We start from the raw sequence: 17,395 nt of genomic DNA, 5'->3' as shown, positions 1-17,395 counted from the left end.
ATCCTTTTACTATATAGGGTAGAGGCCTGGTGCATGGGTGGGTGCCGGCTGGTTTGCCCTGAAGGGTGTCCTGGATCAGGGTGGGGTCCCCACTGGGGTGCCTGGCCAGCCTGGGTGAGGAGCTGAGGGCTGTTTTCTGGCTGGGGGTGACTGAAGCTCCCAACCGCTCCTTTTTTTCTGTCTTTTTTTTTTTATTCTGGGCCAGCTTTAGCTTTGAGGCTTGGCTCCAGCTCTTAGGTCTCCGCTGCTGAAAATAGGTTTCTGGCCTTTGTTTACAATGTTGTGATCCTGCTGGCTGAAGCCCGGCAGGTTTCTGGGGTTTTGTTTTAGTTTCTATGTTTGTTACATAGTTGCTTGCAGCTCAGAGGCCTGCAGTGGCAGGCGGGGAACGTTGGAGTCCTCCGTCACTGAAGCAAGCAAGCCTCATCTTACTTTCAAGCTGCCTGGCTGCGGGCCGCCTTCTTGGCTGGCAGTTAATTTGCATATCTCGCTGATTAGCCAATGAGAAGGGTAGCGGTCGTACGCCAATTACCATGTTTCTCTTTTATTAGATAGGATATTGTTTGTGTGATTAATCACTATGCTTTAATTATGTTCAATTTGTAACAATGCAAATACATCCTGCATATCAGATATTTACATTACGATTCATAACAGTAGCAAAATTACAGTTATGAAGTAGCAATGAAAATAATTGCATGTTTGGAGGTCACCACAACATGAGGAACTGTATTAAAGGGTCACGGAATTAGGAAGGTTGAGAACCACTGCTTTAAGACATTACCACTTAATTACCACGTGTTAAGAAAGTCCATCTTACTTGTATGCATGCATATAAGCATAACCAATGGACATAAGACAGAGGGGGGTAGGGGAAGCTAGGGGACTGTCAAGGGCGAGGGGGGAAAAAAGGACACATATGTAATACCCTTTGTAATACTTTAAGCAATAAAAAAAAAAAAAGAAAAAGAAAAAAAAAAAGAAAGTCTATCTTAAAAGTGTTGAAAGCAAAAAAAACCAGAAAGCTATGCTTTCAACTGACTACTGAAACAAAAACAAAAACCACTTTCTCTTTCGAACTCAAATATCATGTGCATATCTGTGCGCACAAACACACACACAAAGGGAGAAAAACAAAGGGAAAACACAAAGGGAGAAAAAGAAATAGGTAGTTAAAAAGTACTCAGAATGGAGTCATGAATATTCAAGATGATAGTTATGCTACTGTTAGGTTATCAGGTCACAATTTTATTTTTAAACCTGTCCCCATCAGAGTTATCAAATTTGCTGGGAGCCGGTCCATGCTTGCTGTTTCAAGGGACCTGGCATATATGGCATACTATTCTTAATATGTTTGCTCACCTTCTTGGCACTATGTGTTTTAACCAAGGTCTCTGAGAAAGGTTGTTTCCCCAGGTAGGGATTTTCCCCTGAAGCTAGGGAGGGAATAAAACCTCTTAATTAAGTGCCAGGTGGGTAATTAATCACTTTAACTATGAACAATCATGCTTAAGCTGCATAATCTTTACTCCCTGGAATGGAGATAAGAAACGCCCTAACCTTTGTAATAGATTGATAGGATTGGAATCAACTGGTATAAATACAGATGTAACAACACAGAACTTAGAACACAGAACTCAGAAGACAGAACCTACAGACAGAACTTAGAAGACAGAACTTAGAAGACAGAACCTACACAGAACCTACAGACAGAAGAACTTCGCTGGAGAGAACATGGCAAAAGATCCTGGACTGAACCTGACTACAGAAATTGGCAAGAGAACCTGACTAGAACTTGGTGACTGAACCTGGCTGAAGAACCTGGACAGAACCTGGATGGAGAACCTAGCGAGGGAACATGGCTACAGAACCTGGCTGGAGAACCTGGAGAACCTAGCAAGAGAACATGGACACAGAACCTGGTTGGAGATCTGAACCAGAACTTTGCTGGAGATCCAGACCAGAACTTGGCTAGAGATCCTGGCTAGGCTGCTGATCAACTGAACGCTGTCTCCGTGTCCTTCCTTCTTCGCCGACTCCGTCCACACCTTTGGGGACCCCTGGACCTGCTGGGGTTGGATCCCGGCACAAATTATTTTATATCCCTCCTCAACCGTATAGATGCTGTATTATACATAAAAGGCAGAAAACTAAAGGGAAATAGCTGATGTCCCCGTAAGCTGCTTCAAGAGTAGAATAGTGTTTGTTCTGACTGGGACACTCTGAGGGGAAAATAAAATGAGACCAGAGGAAAGAGTACAAAAAAATAGAAAGAAAAAGTGATGAGAATAAGAAATGCAGCATTAAACTCTTTTGGGTTCTTCCAAATGAATAGGACTGGTCAATTCTGTCATCACCCAAAACAAAATTATGCAAGGTAAAATACAGAAGAAAAGAACAAATTACAGAATTGTTGCTTCCACCTGAGGACAGAAAGAAGACTAAAAGTTTGTTGGGAAACTATATTCTACCTGTGTCATCACCAAAATATTCTAGTCATAAAACTAAGAGTGCATAATTATGAGCATATAGAGAAATTGCACTATCATGGTTGAGTGAAATTTAGTTTTTTTGCTAAAGGAAAAATAGTCAAACAAAAATTTGAGTGGAAATATAAAACATTTGCATCACCAGAATATAACCCCTGATGTACCTTTGCAGTTCCTCTCCTATCTTTGGAATCAGCCAGCCATTAATCTACTATCAATGGAGATGAATTTTGCTGCTTTTAGAATTTTACATCAATGGAACCACATAGTACGCACTCTTGAAAGCCTGTTTTTTGCTCAGTATAATGCCTTCGAGTTTCATCCACCTTGTTACATAGAGCAACAGTTCATTCCTTTTATTGTTGAGTAATATTTCATTATGTGGATATATAATAATTTGTTTATCCATTACCCCATTGGGTTGTTTCCAATTTTTGGCTGACATTAATAAAACCAGCGTAAATATTTATGTTAAAGTCTTTCTGTAGACATTTATTTTCAAATCTTTTGCGGAAATAGGTTGGAGTAGAATTGTTAGGTTATATAGAGGAATTTTTTTTTTTTGCTTCCCCTCTATTTTTGTGATTAACATGCAATCTGTGAGGTGATAGGTATGTCTATTACCTTGACTGTGGTGCTGCTATCATGGGTGTTTGCATATGTCCAAACTCATCAAACTGCACACATTAAATATGTGCAGTTTTCTGTATATAAATTATATTCAAATAAAGCTGTGTTTAAAAAGGAAATATATGTTTAATTTCATAAACATATAACATTGTCCAGAGGTTGTACCATTCCCATCATTAATGTAGAATAGTCCCAGTTGCTCCACATCAATAGCAATATTTGATATGGTAAGTCTTACATTTTAACTACTCAAGTAGTTATACGATGATATCTACATGTAGTTTAATTTGCACATTTTTATTTATTTTTTATTTTATTTTTATTTTTATTTTTTAAAATATATGTTATTGATTTTTTACAGAGAGAAGGGAGAGAGATAGAGAGTTAGAAACATCGATGAGAGAGAAACATCGATCAGCTGCCTCCTGCACATCCCCCACTGGGGAAGTGCCCGCAACCCAGGTACATGCCCTTGACCGGAATTGAACCTGGGGCCCTTCAGTCCGCAGGCCGACGCTCTATCCACTGAGCCAAACCGGTTTCGGCTAATTTGCACATTTTTAATGATCTGTTGAGCATTCTCATGGGCTTATGCCAATTAATATATATATATATATATATATATATATATATATATATATATAGTGTTGTGAAGTCTCTATTTAAATATTTTGCCAATTATTAGTATTATTTGTCTTGAGTTCTAATATATATATATATATATATATATATATATAGAGAGAGAGAGAGAGAGAGAGAGAGAGACACCCTTCTCATTGGCTAATCAGCAGGATATGCAAATTAACTGCCAACCAAGATGGCGGCCAGCAGCCACCCAGCTGAAGCAAACAGGAGGCTTGCTTACTCCAGTGATGGAGGAAGCCAATGTTCCCGGCTTGCCGCTGCCAGCCTCTGAGCTGCACTCTAAGCAACTATGTTGCAATTATAGAAGCTAAACAAGCTCCAGAGACCTGCTTTCAGCCAGCTTCGGCCTCAGAGCTTAGAGCTACAGTGATGGCAACAGAGTTTCAATTATAGAAGCCAAACAAACCTAGAAACCTGCTTTCAGCCAGCTTCGGCCTCAGAGCTTAGAGCTTCTGTGATGGCAACAGAGTTTCAATTATAGAAGCCAAACAGACCCAGAACCTGCTTTCAGCCCTCAGAGCTGGAGCCAGCTCTCAGCTCCAGTGACAGCTATAGAAGGTAAATAAATCCCAGAATAAAAAAAAAGAAAAAAAGGAGAGGCTGGGAGCTTAAGTTGCCCTCCAGCTTGAAAACGGCTCTCAGGCCCTCACCCAGACTGGCCAGGCACCCAGTGGGGACCCCCACCCTGTAGGGGGTGTGACCAGCTGCAAACAGCCATCAGCCCGTCATCCAGGCTGGCCAGGCACCCAAGTGGGACCCCCACCCTAATCTGGGACACTCTTCAGGGCAAACCAGCTGGCTCCCACCCATGCACCAGGCCTCTATCCTTATATTACAGGCAGGGCAGGACAGCCCGAGTTGCCATCCGGGCCCCATGTGCAGCCCTGGGCAGCGGGGCATAAGCCCTGCCCCCAGCCGGGACCCCTGTGTGCCACCTGAGCCCCCAGCTGGGACCCCCATGCCGCCTAAGCCCCACACTGCTAAGTCCCGCCCCCAGCTTGGACCCTATGACTATTGGAGAGCATGAAAGTGCCACTGGGCCCTGGGTCGCTGTGGTGATCCGGCCATTGGTAAGTAGAAAAGTGCGGTCTATAGGCAGCCCCCAGCTGGACCTGATCCGGGAGCAGAAAAGCCTGGCCTGTGGTCAGCCCCCAGCTGGGCCTGCTCCCCGGTCGCCATGGCAATCTGGGAGCAGGAAGGCCCTGCTTGCAAGCAGCACCTCCATCCTGGCCATAGCTTAAGGGAGAGTACAACATGCAGTAGAGGCCAGGAACCTGAGAGATCAACACAGAGGGGCTCCTGCTCCAAGCCTCCATGGTGTGGCTGGGGGCAGGCCCCCAGCAGACACACACACATACACACACACACACACACACACACACACACACACACAGTGCCTGCTCTGAGCCTCCAATGTGGCTCAGACCCCCAGTGGGACACACACACACACACACACACACACACACACACACACACACGGCAACTACTTCGAGCCTACGTGGCATGGCTGGGGGCAGGCCCTAGCAGACAGACACACACACACACACACACACGGGATGCCTGCTCCGAGCCTCTGCTGCCAGACTGTGGCCATCAGTAGGACATCCACTGAGGGTTCCCAGACTGTGAGAGGGGCAGGCTGGGCTGAGGGAACCCCACCCCCTAGTGCACGAATTTCGTGCACCTGGCATCTAGTTTATAATAATAACAGGGTAATATGCTAATTAGACCTGACGTCTTCCGGACATCATTCCAGACGTCCTTCCTGATGAAACCGGGACAAGAGGGGAGCCAGCCAGGGTCCCGGGTGCCGGAGGGAAGCTGGTGCTGGCAGCTGGAGGAAGGAAGGCCTACTCTTGCACAAATTTTCATGCATTGGGCCTCTCGTGTATAAATAATATAGAAACAATCATTTTGTCAGATACATGTATTACAGATATTTTCCACCATTTGCAGACAATCTTTTCATGGAATTTCATTAGAATACTTCTTTACTGTTTTGCCCAGGTATATGTCAGTTCTCCTGATTTCTGCCATAAGATATTTTAGTGAGAACTAGATCATTTTGACATATCTCAGAACATGATATAGCTATTATAAAGAATAGACTCATTACATTAATGACATTATGCTAATTGTACCTGGTGAAGAATAAGCAGTAAAGAGTCTGTAACTTTAGTATGATATTTGTTCACCAAGAATATGACCTCATGGGACCAATTTGGCCTACTAGATCCTAAAATTTAAAATGTACAGCAGCATTCTATCATAAACTCAAAAGGAGCATATTGGAGGCTAGGCCTGAGCAATTCCAAAAAGGTAAACTGCAGGAGCAGATGGCTCAAACTCCCATGGTATATTTCTGTATTAATTTTCTCTCTTCTCCTGAACCATGTACATATACTTGGTGCAGGAGAGGGAAAGGGTTCCATATGATCACATAGTGGAGAAGTAAAAAGAAAAGTTTTATCACTGAATGTAAAATGTATGACTGTTAAAAATAGATTCCACATTATAGTCCCATTCAGGGGGTTCCCTTGAAATACAAGTGGAGTTAAATTAAATCTTTGAGTTAAACAGACATTTGGGTGATATATCTGGCTGTTCATCTAGCAGGAAAGATGAGTATCTAGCAATATAAATCTAAAATGACTCATATTCAGAGATTAACGGGTTCATTGGCTGGTCAAGAACTCAAAAAGAACAAAACTAGAACATGAGTGACAAAGAGATTTGGGGGAGAAGTATGCATAGGGATTATTCAGAATGAACACAGATTATTAAATTAATTCCTATGTAAATACCCCTAATTTTTGATAACCAGAGTTGAGGAGGAGACTTTGAGTAATCAGGTAGACAGAATGGTATGTGGTGTGGGCATCAGGAAGCCTCTTTCTCCAGACACCCTGATGTTTGATCAATGGACTAATACAGAATGGCCATGCAACTGAAATGAGTCCTATGCATGGGATCAACAGAGTTGTCTTCTACTACCCAAGGATGCCCTGGAACTGAGTGCCCAATATGTGAAATACAATGGCCAAATCTGTGTCCCAGATAAGATACCAATTCTGAGAGGGACAGCAGGCTAGCTTGGTGGCAGATTACATTGTGACTATCATATTGAAGAGGGCAACAGTGGGTTTTAATAAGATATACTCTTAATCCAATAATGAATTTGACTTCCTGCCCACAGATCTACTGTAGTAGCACAAGGATGTCATAGTATGTTGGATTCATCTCCCTTGTATTCAATTTACCATTGCCTTTACACTGATCATTTCTTGGAGAGTCACCTCAGACCATCATAGCCATACCTCTCTTAGGGATTTTGGACAATTATTTAAAATAACTGTTATGACAACTGATTGAATGTAGGCCTGATATTACCTTTCCTCGTGTCCTCATTCTATGCTCCTCACCGCTGGCCTGTGATTTACCAATCGCCACTAAAAAGTGCTAATTTCCTCTGTGTATGCATGCGCAACACTGACGTGTGGTAAAGATAGTAACCTTTAAAAGTTTTATTCTTATCTAGCCAAGCACTAGTTTTGTTTAGTATTTATATATTTATTTCTCATTAGAATATAAAGATAGACAGTTTGTCTTCTTCATTTTTTTCCTAATATACTGCACACAAATGACTGGTACATAGTAAGGGTCCAATAAATATTTATTGAAAAGAACGAAGCAAAATATCCACTTTTACTTTGCAGCAAACAGAATTTTACTCAGAAATTAACATGTCTATCCATTTTCATTCACCAACACATCCTGTGTGGTCAGACTATTTTTGGACTTCCTTTTAGTCTTTGGTACATCGTGCTAGCAGGAATATCCATCCAAGGCTGAAACTATTCTCTATTTTCTTTTACTATTTTCTGGGTAATATCACATGAAAATATTTGAGGAGATGGAGACTGAAGATGGTTACATGAAGCTGAATTTCAAGGATCGCTTCAAATCCCAGCAGAGATCTAAAGGTAGGAATATTGTTATTTCTCACTCAGACTCCAATTTAAAATTGCATTATTCTCTTAGGAAGTCATTTATCCTTGAATAATTTTAAAGTATTAAAATTAACTATATTCTGGGATTTTACAAAATGGTCATATGTTGCTTTAGATAGGTTATTTAGACTTATTTGAGCATCAACAATAAAAAAATAAACAAAAAACTCCCACAGTACTTTTGTAGCCACGGGGCCATCGAAATGCTAATAGGATAATGTATAATCTTCTCAGTGTGGTATAATAAGAATGCAAAGGTAACTTTCAAGTAAAAGGTCAAAGTTAGCATTTTCATAAAAATTATTCTTCCTACAAAACATAAGATTCTTGAAGGCAAATTCTTGGGTATGATATCTGTATGAAGATGCTTATTATACTCAGAGGTAAAAATCTAGTGCTGAGGGTGCGAGTAACAGAGGTCCTATAGCGTTATACAGCTTTAAAAGACATTTTTGTATATACATGTTGTATTTTATTAATCTTCTAAAAAGAGCCATGGGACTGGCAGAATAATCCATTGGGAAGGAGAGAGGGCAAAATAAATGAAAATATTAATCTTTGCTGTTTAGGATTGCTGTATCTGGTCAAGGTTGTTTTGTTTTCAGATCTGTTACAGGTTTTATAGATGAGTTTAATATACAACATATTGATTTGGCAATGAGTTTAAAATTTCCCTTCCTGGTAAGCATGGAACCAGCTAACTGCAGATAAATGTGCCTAGGATAGGTATTCCGTCATAATGTGCAGAAATATATTTTGAGGGTTTTTAGCTAAGTAGAGGTCTTTCTACTTTTGCCTGAGTGAAGAAATATCCACAGGCCAGAAAAAAAAAGAAAAGAAAAAGAAACTTACTTGGGATTTATTTTGAAATACAGACAATTGAGTAGTAAATTTCAAAAGTTTTACAACATACAGCACATCTTATAACTATGTATTATAGATATAAAGGGATACACTAAGTCCATTGAAATCAATTGAAATGAAGCATCCAGATACATCCAGATTTGAGAAAGAGCACTCTTTTATTATGACTTTTATTATAACCTAGAACAGTGATTCTCAACCTTTTTCACCACACTCTTTTATTACAACCTAGAATAGTGATTTTCAACTTTTTCATCTTATGGCACGCATAAACCAATTACTAAAATTCTGCGGCACAACAAAAAATGTTTTTTGTCATTTTTTAATTTGACAATCTAAGGGAAAAGAGGTAAGTCCCCTGACTAGTAAATAGTCAGATATTGCATATTTTAAAAATTTCTGTGGCACATCGGTTGAAAATCACTGACTTAGAACTATTTGTGAAATGTATGACTATGGTGATGAAATTAAGCGCATGCTTATTTATAAGCCAATACATATTGGGGAGTAATTACCTGAGTATCAAATTACTTGACTTTCTCTTTGGCCACTAGCAAGGAAAATTGGCTAGAATGCTTCTAGATTGAAATAATACTCCTATAGTTATGTTAAATAATATTCTAAATTCTCTGGAGGTTCCTCATTTATTCCTCTTTAAAGAGATAATTCCTGCCAACTCTGATCCAAAGTAGTACCATGCCAACGTTCCGTATACGCAGCATTGATTAGAGATCTACATTGCTTAGGCTGACACTGATTCCTGTCTGAAAATTCAAAACCAGGGATATATAATATATCATATGTAAAGGTGAGATTACATGTGACTATTCCCACTACAGTGACTGGACCCTAATAGGACTTCAATAATGTTCCTTTCTTTCTTCTCTTTCCTAAAGTGAGCCATTAAAATAAATAATACCCATAACATATATACACTTGGCACTGAACAATCCAAAAATGAAATTAAGAAAGAGTTCCATTTATAATAGCAATATACATACAGTACAAAATCACATATTATATATAATTTCTATTTTTCTATATGTAATATATGAAATATAGAATATGTATTATATATTATTTATACAGTATATACTACATAGTATCCGGTGTAATATAAAGAATATAAAAGATATAGTTATATTATTTATAATGTTATATATACAATACAAATTTTATATAGTTATATTTATATAGTAATATGTAATACACATAATACTATACATTATAAATTGTATATATTTATATAACATACAATTTAATAAATAATGCTAAGTTATAAAAAATATCACCAAACAATTAACAAAGACAGGAAAATGTGTTTAAAGTGAGTTATCACAAGAGTTCTAAAATTAATGAAAAAACAAATCAATATTGCAGATTTTGCCCTGCATGTACATTATTATGGCATTTTGGTAGTATTTGGATGCATCGGGATCCTTATTTACCTAATGACAGTGATTGGCCTGAACTTTTCAAGTGAGTATGGAGTTTTTATTTATTTCTGCTACTTTAGTAGATAAACTGATCTTTAATTTTATTAATATCAAGACCAGCTCCACATTATAGTCCAAAATTGGTAAATTAAACTTTCTAGCCATATGTCATGTTACAAAATTATTTTAAATTTAATAAAAATTAAGAAACACTCAAGTATAATATAAGCATTTATTCTGCATCTTTAAAAAAAAAAAAACTTCCAGTGAAAAGTTGACTTATTATGTGCTTATTCGTATTACTTTGAAAAACAATAATTTAAGTGTATTAATGTGCTAGTTAAAACAAGGGGGGAGTATTTGAAAACCCTTTTAGGTGGACTTCTGCATCTCCCCCCACCCTTAAGTGGTACTCAATCTGTGTATTACGTGTTCAATCTTTTAAAAACCAACCAGACCAATGCATAGATGCATGGTTTCTACAGTTTTCTAGATAATGCAACTGAGAAGCTGAAGACACTTGATATCATAAAATGGGAGTTTCTGGAATAAGAAGAAATAACAAAAAATAATATACAAAAAAAGTAGGTATGAGGTTTAAGAATAGCCTCATCAATCTTGAGAAGGAAAAACACACGTTGGAGGTATCACAATATGTAATATCAAACTATACTACAAGGCAAATGTAATTAAAACAGCCTGATACTAGCATAAGAACAGGCATATAGATCAATGGAACAGAACGGAGAGCCCAGAAATAAACCCACGCCTTATGGTCAATTAGTTTTTATTTATTTATTTTTATTTTTATTTTTTTTATTATTAGTTAAGGTATTACAAATGTGTCCTCATCCCCCCCATTAACCCCCAACCTCCCCCCTCCCCCGCCCCGCACACTCATGCTCCCATCCCCCTGTTGTCCATGTCCATTGGTTTGGCTTATATACATGTATACAAGTAAAGGAGGCAAGAGCATACATAGGAATCAAGAAAGTCTCTTCAATAAATGGTGTTTGGAAAATTGGGCAGAAAGGTGCAAAAAATGAAACTAGACCATCAAATTACACCATACACAATAATAAATAAAAATGGACAAAAGACTTAAATGTAAGCTGTGAAACCATAAAAAATTCTAGAAAATACATAGGCAGTAAATCTCAGACATCTCTCAGCAATATTGTTACCAATACATCTCCTAGGGCAAAGGAAACAAAGGGAAAAATAAACAAATTTGACTAAAAAGCTTCACCACCGCAAAAGAAACCATCAACAAAATGAAAAGGACCCCACTGCATGGGAGGACATATTTGCCAGTGATATATCTGATAAGGGATTAATTTCCAAAGTACACAAAGAATTTATGCAACTTAACACCAGGAACTTTTCAAGTGAGTATGGATTATATTTTCAGATAATCCAATTAAAAAATGGGCAAAGGTCCTGAATAAACACTTCTTCAAAGAGGACACACAGACGGCCAACAGACATGAAAAATTGCTCAATGTCACTAATCAGTAGAAAGATGTAAATTAAATCCACAATGAGATACAACCTCAAACCTGCCAGAATAGCTATCATTAATATATCAACAAACAACAAGTACTGGCCAGGATGTGGAGAAAAGGAAACTCGGGTGGAGGTGGGCGAAGGGGGGGGGGGGTGGGGGGCATCTATAATAGTGTCAACAATTAAAAAAAGGAATGAATGCAATATTTAGAATTGTGATTAGCACTCAAAGGAATAAAAAAAAATATGATTAAAAAATGGCTAATTCTGGGGAAGGAGAGGAATAGAAGCCTAGTATAAGATAAGGACTTTCAGTTTTTATTTGCATGTCTTTTATCTTATGTTAGCATTTTTATTCTCATATACCTAAATTGCTATTTATTAAGTGTTACTCATTATATTTTTTCTTTGCACTGAGTACAGATAAAAAAATGGATTTCTCACAGAATGTAAACATCAGCAGCCTAGCAGGTAACGCTTGTTTGTTGTCTGGTTGGTTTCGTCTGTAATGTGCTTCTCTATGTTTGAATCAAGAAGTTTCAACCAACTGGTCATATAAATTTAGGCAAATTAAATATCAAGTTTTTTTTTAAAACTTTCAAATGGTGATATGATAACTATGTCATAGAATATTTAGTATAGTTTAAATCAGCTGTAATGGTTAATTTTGGGTGTCAACCTGACCTGGCCATGCATGATATCCAATATTTGGTCTAACACTAGTCCAGATGTTGCTGTAAAAGTACATTTTAGAAACACTAACATTTAAATCAGTAGATTTTAGTAAAACAGATTATCCATCCTTTGCTAAATGATACCTAAATGTTATGTCTTCAAGGTGGCCGAAAATATGGCTGGTTAAGTCAACATTTTTATGCCTTACAATGTGGTCACCCTGCTAATTCTAGTAATCATCTGTCACCTTGAAAACCTATCACAATATTTTTTATTAAATTTCCTTTCCCCTTTTCACCCATCTACCCACCTCCTCCCTTTTGGTAACCATCCCTTTGGTCTGTTTCTATGAGTTTAGTTTTGTTTTATTTTGATTTTAGATTCTACATATAAGTGAAACCATACAATATTGGTTTTTCTCTGCCTGACTTATTTAACTTAGCATAATATCCTCTGTATCCATTCATGTTGTCACAAATGGCAAGATTTCATTCTCTATAATTACTGCATAATATTCCTTTGTGTATATACACCACATATAAAGGCTTTGTTTTTGAAGTGGAAGTACAATTGAACATTAAGAGATAAGTTAATTTAGAGCAGTGGTTGCCAATGTGGGGCACACGCCCCACAGGGGGGCAATTTAATTTTTAAGGGGGGCAATTCGAGAATGAGTTATTAACAGAGAAATTTTTGCATTTCTTATGGTTCTAGGATCCTCATATACAGTATATAAACATATATTGTGACATATTTATGCATTTCAGTTCTCTATTGTATGTTTGAAACTTTATTTGCTATTTTTTAATATCACTTCATTTTTTTTTAATAATTTCTTAGTGATTTCTTCTTCAGTACTTCAACTGTCCTTTTGTTCTTTTATTTTTCTCTTTCATGGATGCCATGTTCTTTGGAAGCTTGTTTAGACAAGTTAAAGGCCTTTTAGTCTTCCTCCATGTGAATAGGAGTTCACTTTTGAATAATAAGAATGATATGTCATGGGGCCGAGGGGGGATCAGGATTTTAGAGATGCTTAGGTGATGCATGGCCAAAAATAGGTTGGGAACCACTGATTTAGATTATGCAAATGAAGGGAAAACTATTGAAGGCTAAGGGAACAGTATAAAGGGAAAACACAGGAGGATATGCTAGCATGTATCCAGTGCAATGGAGTAAGCAATGGTGGTGTGAGTAATCTCAGAGAAATGAAGTGCCAGTTGTAAAGAAACCTTGAGAGTAAGGAATTAGAATCAAATAATGGATGGGCTTTTACTTTTTCAGTTAATAATAAACAATCAAAATATTATACATTTGTTTCTTCTAACTATAGGGGTCAGACTTTACAAGCTTTGCTCTTCCCAAACCCTGTCACCCAAAACCCTGCCCCCAGTACTGGAAAGACACAAACGACTGAATGAATCTCATTTTTATTCTACTAATAGAGCCGCCTTTTAATCACAAAAAGTGAATTGGTAATGGTCTATTTTCCAGTCAATCACATTAGATACTATTCATACTTTCTCTATTAACTGTAGACTTTACTTAACTTTTTCTTCATACATTTTCTTTCAGGAAATAATCATATATGCCCAAATGACTGGCTGCTGAATGAAGGGAAGTGTTACAAGTTTTCAAATTTTTCTAAAACTTGGAATGAGAGTCAGCGTGATTGTTCAAAGCTCCAGGCACATTTGCCCATGATTCACAATTTGAAAGAGCTGGTGAGGAGTCAAAAACAGGGTCTAAGTGCCCAAGGAAAAATTCTAGGTGCAATTCTAAAAAGTGTGGGTGGAATAAAAATAAAAAAATAAATAAAAATAAAATAAATAAAATAAAAAAGTGTGGGTGGTTTATAGTCATTGATTTGGACATCCATGAGCCCTAATACAATTACTATTGTTTATGATTTAAAAACCACTATTATTTATGAAAGAAATAATTATTTTCTTTATCAAGTACCTTACTCTGGCACATTACCGTACTCTATAGAAGGCATTGACATGTTTTTGAATAAATGAATGAGTGAATATACTGTTTTGTCTCTAGGAATTCATACAGAAGAGTTTAAAACCTGGATTTCCTAGTTGGATTGGATTATACATTATATCCCCAGGAAAGCAATGGATGTGGATAAATGAACACCCACTTGTGGAACCAAAAAAGTAAGTAGTGATTTGAGCAAAGGGATGGTGTAATGATGCTGTTTTCCTTGAGTTTCAAGATTTTTCTTTCTTCCTTCTTACCTGCCTTTTTTAAAAATTATTTTTCTCTCCTTTCTTCTTTCTGTCTCCCCCTTTTTTTGGGGGGAGGGAGAGGTAGGAATTAAATAATGTTGAGAAGTATGGTAGAGTTAGAAATGCTTCTTGAATTGATATCTGAAAGTATAAATTTAAAATTCTGCCCTTAGAAAATTCTTCCAAATTTATTAATATAAATTTGTTCATCTGTATGAAAAGAGGAACAAAGCTTTCCTCACAATGTTCTTGGGTGAACAACATAAGGTAACACATGGAAGAGTGCTTTAACATTCTTAAGTGTCAGATACATTCACCGGTTCTCCTCTGTGCACTCCTTTTCTTTGCACGTTACACTATTAGAGCACCTGAGACCTGGCAAGTTGCAGCAAAGCCATGGGGCCAGAGTTATTTCAGTCTGGATATTTATTTTCTATTCTCCATCGTCTTTCATGAATATAAAACTAAGGCATCCAGTACTATTCACATTTTTGGGACTTATTTTGATTGTAATATTTGAAAATATTAGTAAAAGATATGTAGGCTCATTTTACTTGAAAACTGACATATTGTTAGGGTAACACATCTGCTTTTAAAGCTTTAATTTAATTATTTAACAAAAATGATGTGCAGATGGTTATAATAGTGTTTGGTTTTTATATTTTAAACAAGAATCAGTAACTAAAAACATAGTTAAGAAAGTAGCTTTCTCCAAAAATATTCTAAATACACGTTTTCCTAGTCCTGTTACACTATGGAAGTTAAACAAGGAAGTTAACATTATCTAAACAGTTTTACTTAACTTTAAAAAGTCATTCTTTTTTTCTCTGTTACTGCTTTGTAACTCCCATTAATATGTTTCATCTTTACCAAAACTTCCATTGTAACATCCAATTAGCTTTTAAAGAACAGTATTTATGTTGCCACATGGAAAATTAATACATAGAAACAAAATTGAAACTGAAGTTCATTTAGAAGCCATGACCAGAGATATGGAAAAGGTAGGTACCAGTAGCCTGGATTAGAGGTGAATAAATATGAGGGTTTATCTTGGGATAGAATATCCAGGACTTGCTGATATACTTAAGGCAAGAACAGAGAGGGAAGGAAGAGACAGGGATGCTTCTAGTCTTCGAGTTTGAGCTTCAGTGCTGATACTATTCCAATAAGAGAGACATTTGGTTGGAGGTTCAAGGGGGTAGGAGAGAGCTTGACCGGCAAGCAAATCAAGAGTGCCCAAATACAATCATTGGCAACATTTTGTCTGTTGAGGAGTTACCTGTACAAGTTTGGCTGGAGAAGACTTTAATAAATACAATCATCATTATAAATATTATAAATTGTCTAAAGTCTGCCCTTTGTCTCCTAGTTTTTCAGTGATTGGACCAACTGATAGCACGAGCTGTGCTGTGACAACAAGAAATCAAGTGTATTCTGAAGACTGTGGCTCCAAATTTAATGGCATTTGTCAGAGAGATGTTGTCTGAACAATAAAAGCAAATCTGTGCATTTAAATAAGAAAGTGGAAGAAATGTGTACGGATGTTAACAGTGACTATCCATTTCTTTAGATAAATTTACTTCGTTTTCATCAAATATAAATTTTTAAAATATTTTGTACAGAAATAAAACTTCAAAATAAAAAGTATATTAATTTATTTTTAGAGAAGAAAACAGAATTCCTTATTGTTTTAATGTCTAAAAAATAATTAAATTTAATCTTTTTCTAATCCTGCCTAATCCCCATGTGTGTTCTATTCCTTGATCTCTAACTCTTTCTAAGCATTTGGTAAGATAATAGACCAGGCACATAGGCTACAGATATGACATTTTTTTCTTCATGGTGGGCCTTTACCCCAGGTTGACTATTTTCAATTTTATCTAAAAGAAATAAAACTTTCAGCTGGTAATAAAGTATTGAGATGTTGTAAGCATAAGCTGTCTATTTGTAGTAACATAATTTTGTTTTTAGTGTGATTTTAGAATTTATTCTCCTTTAATTAAATTTATTTTAAATATATTGAGAACTGTCATATTCCCTTAGTTTTCTAACTAAAATTCTATAAAAATTAAAGTTTCTAATTTTTTCTCTCATTTATTCAAAACACATTCATATTACAAAATAAATACCAAAGTTTGTGTCCACCTTATAAGTGAGGTAGTTATTTAAGTTCAAGAAGTTGTGTATAGTTAATTCTAAATCATCAGGAATTTATACCCTATTAACTGTGACTCAAAGAAAAAAAAGATGGATGAGTTACTCTAAATTGCTAAGCAATTAACAAAATTAACTTGTAACTATGAACCAATAATAAAAATAAAACCTATATTATGAACCAAATTTAACACATCTATCTGTAATGCCCAATATTGTCTAAAAATTACTATTTTCAAATTTTCTTGGTTGCAACATGATGCATAGATGTAATATGCCCATACTTGATTATATGATGACATTTGCCAGGATTACTTAAAGTCATTTGCTTTTACATAAAAGGTATGATGGGTGGGGTTCATAAAAACATCCTTTTATCATTTATCAGAAAATTTCAACTGCAATGAAGGAATTAAGCTTCATTAAAGATATTAAGAAAGGACTTGTTTGTATGTGTTTACCCTATCACCTACTCCCTTTTTCTCCAGAATCTCTATCACTCTATCTCTTTACTTACACTCACATTCCTTCTTGTGAGTGCACACAGATGATACTTACCTAGGCAGGAAAGTAAACTCAAGTCAATATAACAAACACAGACTTGCTATAATTATTCAAATGTTCTGCAGGATTTGAATTTTATGACATACCCAGGCAGGTGTTATAAGGCCATCCTATTTCCTTGCTCTTACTTGGAAAATTAAATTTTTATAAAAATCTATTGTTTGGTCACTTTTAATGTCATTATTCCA

At 36.6% G+C, this 17,395-nt stretch overlaps 1 protein-coding gene across 1 annotated transcript; it reads left to right on the top strand.

Annotated features, from left to right (window-relative positions):
- Positions 1–7,588: 7,588 nt before the first annotated feature.
- LOC118651436 (killer cell lectin-like receptor subfamily F member 2) lies at positions 7,589–16,360 on the top strand. The gene is made up of 6 exons (XM_036300600.1): positions 7,589–7,747; positions 10,019–10,117; positions 12,004–12,051; positions 13,828–13,976; positions 14,302–14,417; positions 15,859–16,360. Exons 1-6 carry the CDS (start codon positions 7,660–7,662, stop codon positions 15,974–15,976), a joined length of 618 nt encoding a protein of 205 aa, XP_036156493.1. The 5' UTR covers positions 7,589–7,659; the 3' UTR covers positions 15,977–16,360.
- The last annotated feature ends 1,035 nt before the right edge of the window (positions 16,361–17,395 follow it).

This window comes from Myotis myotis, unplaced genomic scaffold (genome assembly GCF_014108235.1).
Source record: "Myotis myotis isolate mMyoMyo1 unplaced genomic scaffold, mMyoMyo1.p scaffold_m19_p_3, whole genome shotgun sequence".
NCBI lineage: Eukaryota > Metazoa > Chordata > Mammalia > Chiroptera > Vespertilionidae > Myotis > Myotis myotis.
Note: the sequence above shows the minus strand (reverse complement) of the source record. Positions and strands in the feature narration are given on the sequence as shown.